Here is a 9,450-nt window from a genome sequence, read left to right on the forward strand (position 1 = left end):
TTATTTGGCTTTGTTTCTGTTTTTTTTTTGTTCCTCATCTCTGACAAGGTTTGTACAAGAGGTCCTCACAGGTCCAAAAAGTCATACCCGAACCCGAAGAGACCCGTAAATGTGCTACACGGAACCGACCCGGGCCCGACTATTAGCAACCTGAAACATAAGCTTTTAAACGCATCTTGAGCGTCATAGAAAACTTTTTATTAAAGTTTATCTCAGATTTTGTTGATGATTTGAAATATGTTATTTAAATGCGAGTGTGCAAGGCTGCTAGCAGTTTCTGAGATTTAAAGTTTGTTTGCATTACTGTTGCACACAATAGGAATAGGAAAAACTTGATGATCACCGTTCACTTGCTTTAACTCCACCCGCTCTGCTTCTGATGGCTGGGTCGCTCGTGTTTTTTCACCTTATTTCCCAGATCATACTTTGCAAGTTTCAAAACACATGCACAGCGCTGAATGACTCTCAACAAGGTCGGGTGATCTCTGAATCAGATTGGCTCGGGTACACACAATGTTAAACAGACCCGGGAACCGAAGTAATAGATTGGGACCCGACCCGGACCCGTCTGACCATTTAAAATATAGACCCGAACCCGTACGGGTCCCGGGTCCTCGGGTCTCGGGTCCTCTTTGTAGACCTCGTGTTTGTACTGTAAATATGCTTGCCTATTTTTTCCTAATGAAAGAGTGGTCTGACACAACAGCTTACTTTCAGCAATTATTTTATCTATGGTTCCTAACATTTCTTACAGATTTCTGCTCATTGTAAATTCGACTGATGGCCGGCCGATATATCAGGCCGATTTTTGGCATTTTTTAATTAACCAGCATCGGCTGATTGTGCTGCAAATTAGGCCGATTAATAGGCAGACGCGGTTGCCATTCCACCGGCATAAAAGTATACTCCTTTGTCCGTGAGTGCGGAAAAACGGATTTAGCAGACTGCTGTTTTGTCACACATGCCCTGTTGTACACGCGGATCGTCCCGCACACGGACGGGGTGTGCGAGCCTTTAACCAGCTGTAGTTTAGGCTACAGGTAGGTGTGGGTACCAAAACCTGGTAACGAGCCCATCGGCTAAATTATTTTACAAGCCTGCGTTGTATAGATAAACTCTGACGTTATCAATTCTGTTTCTGTACATTACTGGGGAATTTCTCTCCCAATGAGGCTGCGTGTGAGATGGAGCAACTCACACTCTGCAGCCGCGCCTTGTTGACACACATCTTCAACTAACGATGGCAGGGGAAAACAGACCATTTTGAAAGAGTAATTACATTGTAGCCTACTACAATTGATGCCGACCATGTTTATCATAAGTGTAACAAGTCATTTGCATGTGAAAGTAGAAACATGTGCAATTCAGACGAAACTTCTGGCTAAGACGTGCATATTAACTTTCCTCATTAAATGTGTCTGTGGGTCCGACACATAGCCTCCACAATGTCATCGCTCATGGCCAGTGCACTCTATGCAGTTATGAGCAGCAGACTGTGTAAAATGGGTGAACTCTTATTTTTGTTATCATTTAGATTATGGCTATTTGACTTACAGTATAGAAGCATGCTTCAGAATAGTCTTGAGAAAGTTGAGCCATGTATTATTATTACTATGAATTAGGGCTGGGCGATAAAACGATAACGATATGTATCGCGATAGACACGTAATCGATATCAATTAAAAAAATGTGTTTGATAAAACGTTCAATATTTTTTATTCTTCGTCGGAAGAAAACAGAGGTTGCGAAGCAGGTTTGATTGCATTAACAAAAGCACTCGCTCTCTGGTAACCTAGCAACGTAGGGAGTGACACGCTAACAGACAGTCATGTAACACATTCCGACTTCCCTCAGCGCCAGGCGCAAGTCAAACGAGTGCGGAAAAAGTGCAGGTGACAACGAGGGAGCTTCAGTTGAACAGCAGTGAACTGCGCTCAGATGAGATGTTGTCAGGCTATGTCGGTGAAAAAAATAACATGACTGTCTAATCAGCCGTTAAACTGCATGCGCAAATGCGCCGGCGCGCGCTGCATTACTTTATTATAGCTTAAGTAAAGCGCAACAGAAACTACAAGCAATGACTGTCGTTGTTCTGTTGTAAGTTAAGTCATGAAATTACCTCAAAACTGTGCATGCATGTATTTGTTGACATGGATTTAAAGCTATTGTTATCCAGTTAGTTGGCCTTAAAACGTCTTAAAAATGCACATATGTACACCAGGGAAATCTAAATTTTCTCGGTCGAGCATGCCCCCGTACCCCCTACCAAACAATATTTTCTGACTTTGGTAATTTTGAAACCCTGCGTACGCCCCATCTTATATTCTATCTAATGAAATCTGAGGTAAACGTGTATTTGTACAAATGTGCGCACTTTTGGACTTAAAGTTTGTATGTAGTATGCACTGCGATCAAAAATAAATGGGAGCAAACGCAACTAAATGTAAAGGTTTGTGTCTATTAATCATTATCGATTGACTTTGCATTTCTATCAGAAATTAAGAATTATTAGTGTCATTGTAGTGGTGCAAATATCTAAGCGATGTAATACTTCAAATCTCAAGGTTAAATCAGAAGATTTTTTTGTAAAAATGTTTCTGTAACAGCTGCCAAAAATAGTATAGCTCCACTGTGGGGGTTTTTTTCACAAATCGCACCCTGTTTATATTTAACACTTTGCACTATTTTAATACACTTTATTAAGCATTTCTTACATTTTCTTTCATTTTGCACCTTAAATGTTAAGAGATAATTGTTAGGTGTTCATTGTGACTTTAGACTTCTTATTTGAGTTTTCCATGGTTGTTGACATTTCTGACTTAATAGCTGAGGGGATTATGATCAAATGAAGGTTAAGTTTAACACATTTTTCTCCTGGTCCTTATTTATAACAAATATCAATAATTATTGATGTCGACCGATATGAAACACTGATATCGTGATACAGTTTCCAGCCATATCGCCCGGCCCTACTATGAATTATGCTACAACTAAGTTAATTTGACAGTCTAGATTTTTGATTATTATTTTTAGTGCACTGATTGGAGAAGCTTGTGTTGTTCAATAAACGTTTAATGTAAGCAATTTTCTGTATAACTTCTTATTACTTAACTGTTAGATTTTTTATGAGATGAAGGGGGGAAAAAAGAAAATCGGCCAAACATATTGGCCAAAAAAAAAATCGGCATCATATATCGGCCATCGGCCAATATTGTTGTACATACACTTAAACTTAGCCAGTGTGTTAAAACTGTTACAATTTGGGAACTCTAAGAAATTTTCTAAGAAGAGTTTTCATGCTTTGACCATCCACATAAACCCTGACTGTGACTTTGCTGATGAATGTGTTTTTCCACATGGGTCAATGCTGTATTTTGTGACAATGAGTAATATAGGCAGCACCTGCAGTCAGCAGAAGAGAAAGAAGAGCACTGTCTGCCTACCTCATGGTCTCAATACCTCACTGGGCAGCATCAGTTGAGCAGAGGAAGTTAAGGATGGGAAGCACATTGTGTCCTCTGCCCATTGCCAAAACATAAGCCTTCACAGGAAGGGGGGAATTATTAGCACTTCTGCTGCCCATCTATCAACTGAAATGGCACAAGTTTTTTACACAAGGGGCATCTTTAAAGTCCATGAACATTGAGAAGGCAATCAAACAGCATCTGCTTCTGGCTTTAATAAGGTAGCAGAGTTGGTGACCTGAAAAGGACTGTCAGTGTCATTTGGCTCTATGAAGCATCTCTTTAACAGAAAAGAGGGACAGTAGTCTTCTCAGTGAGGCATAGAACATTAAGGCTTAGAAGGTGACATTCTAGATAAGGGCTCAACCCTGCTGGCGTCAGAACAGTTTAGAGACACGGGAGAATTTATTACAAACAACTTGCAACCTAGTACAATTCATAAACTATGCTAACAAAATCTGCACATGAAAAAGCCACTGCTGATCGGAAAAAAAAAATTTGTCTAGTGGTTTGATTCTTCAATTTGTTTCTTTAATCCCAAAAATCGATCTATGATCTATTTAATCAGTTTATGCTGTTTTTAGTTGATATGCAAACAAAACTTCACTTAACATTATTTGTAGCGTGCCTTACTGCCTGCCATCAAATAATTGCAATTAGCTTTGTGCTATATTACTCTTAATATGAGTTATAAATAAATAAATTAATAAATAAAAGTTCTCTTCTTTCCAATTCTGTCAATTTAATTACAAATTTTAAAAACTAAAATGAACTAAATTAACTGGAGTAACATAACTGTCATTTAAAAAAAAAAAAAAAATGTAATTACATAAATATACATAATTATTATGCACTACTTAAAAGGAGGAACTGCCACTTCTGTTAATCAGACGAGGAGGCAATCCTAAAAATCTAAATGTAACCAATATTAGTTTAACACAATTCTTTTATATCCATGTAGCTGATACCAAAAGCCACATTTCAGTCACATTCAAGACCTCCAAAAATCTCTAGCCAAATGCAATGATGATGGCAGAATGTAGCAACCGAGCCTGAATGATCACAAAAATCAATAGAAACAAAATCAAATACATGATACAAAACAAGTGCTGTAAGAAGGAATATGATGAAATGCAGAGGAGAAACTTTCTCAGTTCATGTTCAATTTTACACAGGATCCTAATAACATTAAAAGAAAGTAATATTTGGTACAAACTGACTGACACCGACTTCAAAATAACAACCTGCTGTCCACATCCACCTCGGCACAGATTGCCAAAATTCAACTCATAGCAGCACAAAGCTGAGGGAAGTCACAACACTGTCAAACTTAATAACACTCCCCACCTTTCGCTCAAAGCTAGATGCTCAAACAAGGCGATCTTGTCCTCTCATCTGGGTCAGTGTGTCAGTCAGCCTCGAATCAAAGTCAGTGACACACACTATTACTGACCTCATTACCACCCCCTCCTACGCTCATCAAAAAACACTATTAAAAACACAAGATGGTAAGCATGCTTTTAATGAACATGTTAACATGTTAGAGGGGTTGAGGTGAAGTGCAGGGGGTGCTTGCCTTTATTAACAACATTTTTCTTCTGCAGGTGGGGACAAATGAAGGTCAGCTAGTTCATGATGTTTCACAACAGGACCCAGAATCCTGGGGGTTTTATAAGGCTGGAGTAAGGTTTGATTTGTGCATGGTGGGGACTAGCCTGCAGGAGGCCATGTCAGAGTTATCTACAGCTCTCTGTGGACAAAAGAGGGCTGTATGAATGAACAGGTTTCTGGAGCACACATATGTTGTATGAAAACTTTCCCAGTCTCTATCACACTTGAGTCTTTGGATTTAAGACTTTAAATACTTTAATTGTGTTTTGCTAGACTGCACTGCCACGTCTAACAGAGCTAAATCTGCTGTGCAGCAAATTGTGGACTGAAATTCTTCTTTGGGCTGCTGGCTGACGGTTTCATGCATCAGCAATGCCCAATCAGACTGCTAGGTCACTCTGGCACCATTCAGAGACTACTAAAGCATTAGTTCATAAACAACACAATCATTCTGGACTTAAAGCCCAACACTTGGAAGTAGCATAATACTGTACATGACCAATAACAACATACAGAGCCAAATTCAGCCACTATTCCAGCTCAATCATTCACCATTCAGCCAAAATCCAGCTCTGGGCTTTGTCATACTACTAGTGCCTGTGCCTAATAGTTTGCAAAGCCATCTGCCATGGCTATGTGAGACTCAAACAATGAATAGATTTCCAGTTTTTATTCTTCGAAACATCTGTCCTGAACATGAGTGCAAAAAAAACAAACATAAATATGTCCGTTCTGCTATGAATAACACAATATAAATGGCAACTTGGAGGATAGTGGCTTTAAGTGTTTTACAAACAGACCGAGAGGCCAGACACAAAATAACATTGAAATATGGCACTGCAGACTGGCTTGGTCAGCTATCCTGACCCTTTGTCCTGTGCTATATTAGCATTCTGTGCCGTTTATAATAACAGACATACACAGCTCACGCACACCCACACGTCTTATTGAGCTCACAGAACTTGGCCTAGGGAGAGAAGCTGTGTTGTGGGAGTATATCTGCTTAATGGACAACATCCCCTTTCCTCTTTACCTCCAAACACAAGCGTAAGGCCTCAGGGTGGGCATGGAACAGCGACAAGTCACACAGCCAGACAAAAAGGATTTCATCTTGTGAGTGTGCGTGCATAATTCTGAAATAAAATTAATTTGTCTATGACAGAACAAAATAAAGGCCCTGTAGACAAAAAATATATTTTTATATAAACAAGGCAGATGTAAATATATTCTTGTATCTATACTAGATATATGTAATGGAAAAGACCATCAACAGAGTTTCCATCTTTTGCATTGCCATATTTTGGTTGGCTGAATATTTCTGGCCCCACATTTATATTATAGTTTGTTAGGTAAAATCCACCACTGTGCGTATGCAAACTATATGTTGTTTTGTCATTATGAGACGGCTACATGTACAGAACTGCTAATTACAAACTCAGAGTACCATGTTGGGAGCTGTAATTACATGGTATTAGAAATTTACATCCACTATAGTCTTTACATTGAAACTCAAGCAAACACTTGCACAACAGTGACAGCTGGAGAAAAGCCTGGTTATATAACATAAAAACATGAAACTGTCTCATAACAGCAGTCAAAACAATAGATAAATGTTCCATCCTATGTGGTATCTCTCAGGAGTTCGTAAGCAAAGAAACACACAAGACAGGAGTAATCAACTTCATCCATCTTGTTTACTCATTCACTTCAGTTCACACACATTAGAATAGAAAATAGTAGTCAACAATGCAATTCTTCTCATGGAAGCAACAGTCTGAAAATGGTAAGGTAACTGTGTTTCAGTTTAATATAAAAGGCTCCAGGCCTGCTGATACATGTGAGAGCTGCCCTTCACCACAGCAAAAAGTCACCAAACTCGTAATATGGCTTAACAAAGCATTAAATCAGAAACAACTTTAATCTCTATGGTGTTAGATCCCTATAGCTTTATTCCCTAAAAGGTTCAACAATTCTTATTACTTTAAGCCTGTATTGCTATGATGCGAGACATGTAGGCCTGCCTCAAACGTGGTTCAACAAAGTGCCACTAAAAATACATTATTATTATTATTATATATAAGAATGTGTTTCTAGATGTTTAAGATAACTGGTTTGACTGATATTTTTATCAACTTGTTCTTTGATACCAAGTCTAACAATAAATGGGACCAATCAGTGAAAAAAGAATATAAACTTAATAATCGGAATAGCTTAAAACAAAGATTAAAATAATTCTGACCAATGGTTGAACACTCTCTGTATCTCTGGCTTTTTTAATTAAGAGGAGTTACATAAAAGTATCTCTTGTTTGAAGAGCTTTGCCTGTAAATAAATATTAAAGAATATTTAAATACATTCTGACCATTTAGATGGCAAAAAACTAAGCCACAATAACTAAATATTTAGTAATGAATTAATCATAATAAAATATTTCAAATTTATATTAATATTTTAAATAATTGACATGACATAATAGACAATAGGCTTACCCATAATGCATATTTTTGTAGTATAATACCATTTACTAATTGTGTTAAATAGTAGAAATAAAAAAATAAAATTGATTGGAAACATAAAAAAATAAACATGATCATATCAGTACAAAAAGCAGTGTATTTCCATCTCTACTGAATGTAGGAGCAAATAACAGGACATTCAGGGGAAACATTCATGTCCATTTTGGGCCTTTATGACCTTTTATTGAATTCAAACAACTGAACTAATTATAATACCCAGAACTCAAAGGACATCAATCACTGACCACTCAATGTGAAAGACATTGCAGTGACCATTAACAATGACCAGTAACATAACCACAAACAGGACTGCAAGCAAGCACACACCTGATAATATTTTTAGATAACACCTTAAACCCAGAGCACACCTCGATCTCCCAAACAAAATGAATGTGGTTTATTTATCATGGTCCCTCGCAGATATCATCACTGTTGATAGCAATTAAGGGGGCAATGCAAAAACGCACCTCTTGTGCGCTAGTTGTGAATGGCATCTACCTGCATGAATGTTTAAAGTGCAGACTTCTCTCATCTCTCACACATGCCACTCCCATTCCTCTTGCTTCAGACAACATGCAGTTTTTGAAGAGTTACGACTCAATCTAACTGTCATGTGTTTAACAGCAGCACTGCACCACAGGTCTAAAATGCAGTGACATCTATGACACTCATCTGACACTAAATGCAAAAGACGCAGCTCGAGTTACAGATGGACATTTGCCCGTGTGTCATTATCAAAGTGATCAAACCGTGACACTTACTTGCCAATGACCTCGCACAGCTCGTAAACATCTTCAAAGAGCACGTCGTCGTCGGCCATGGTCCAACAAGACCGGGGAATTTACACTCCCCTCCAAAAAAATCCTTCCAAACGGTAAATATCAGAGGATTACAGCGTAGATACTTCAGAGTACCTGGAATGAGCGGCGAAAAGAAACGTTGCCAGCCGAGGTTGTCGCTCTCCTAATTCCGATAAACAAAAAAAAAATGATTGATTCCTGTCGGTTTTAGAGAAAAAAAATATCCGTTGGTGGTTCGGTTGAAGCGGGCGGACAGTAGTGAGCGCTCGGTCCGATTGACTCACTCTGCCCCACCTTCTCCTCCCTCTCTCCCGGCCCCCTTAATCCCGCCACTCGAGGCTGAGGTAATTCAAACGTTAAAACCAACTCCACAATAATCGCTGTTGAAGTCACGGAACCAAGTGGGTTAAGTCCTCTAAACGCTAAACTAACTAATTCGACTCTGTCGAGACCAAAAAAAAGAAGTGCACACCGTTTCTGGGATACAAATGTAGGTTGTTATTAAAGTACGCAGTTCAGCTGTTTCTACTCATTCTACCCACGCGCAGGGCTTCTGTGAAACGCGCGAGGCTTTTCCCTTGCTCGCTCACGCTGGCTGCCGTTGCTCTAGTTCCCCCTCATAACTCCAGCTCTGCTGCTCCCAGCTTCCAGAAAACCCAAACTCCTCCCACTCAAGGTTATGAAACTGGATTGCCTCACGCCATAATGGCTCCGGCAGGACTTTAGTATTCCGGAATTCCTGCATAACCCAGTATGGTTTGAGCCAAAATGTCGACCAGGCGTCTCAGAGTTTGTCTGTCAAACTGACAGTTTCTTAATAAAGTGATGTAAGGTTAGTAAGCTGCTAGATGCGAAGCGTTAAACAAATTAAGCAGCTTTTGGAAACCTTTTATTCACTGACTAGCCTGGAAATACGTAAATATAGGAAATGTACATTGGGTTAAAATAAAGACTAATAATAAAAAAATTGAATTGGCCAATAAAAACATTCATAATAGAAACAGTATAAATCAATACATAGTATAAACAGTTTACAAAAAAAATAAAATGCCAAACATC

General features: G+C 38.8%; 1 protein-coding gene across 15 annotated transcripts in view; it reads right to left on the reverse strand.

The window, feature by feature from the left end:
* caska (calcium/calmodulin-dependent serine protein kinase a) overlaps window positions 1-9,039 on the reverse strand; it is a 183,786-nt gene extending 174,747 nt beyond the window's left edge. For all 15 annotated transcript variants that reach the window (XM_067410303.1, XM_067410301.1, XM_067410293.1 and 12 more), the window contains exon 1: window positions 8,353-9,039. In XM_067410303.1, the coding sequence (XP_067266404.1) occupies window positions 8,353-8,411 (59 nt within the window). In that variant the 5' untranslated portion in view covers window positions 8,412-9,039. The remainder of the gene's footprint in view (window positions 1-8,352) is intronic.
* Window positions 9,040-9,450: the final 411 nt, after the last annotated feature.

This window comes from Chanodichthys erythropterus, chromosome 14 (assembly GCF_024489055.1).
Source record: "Chanodichthys erythropterus isolate Z2021 chromosome 14, ASM2448905v1, whole genome shotgun sequence".
Classification (NCBI taxonomy): Eukaryota; Metazoa; Chordata; class Actinopteri; order Cypriniformes; family Xenocyprididae; genus Chanodichthys; species Chanodichthys erythropterus.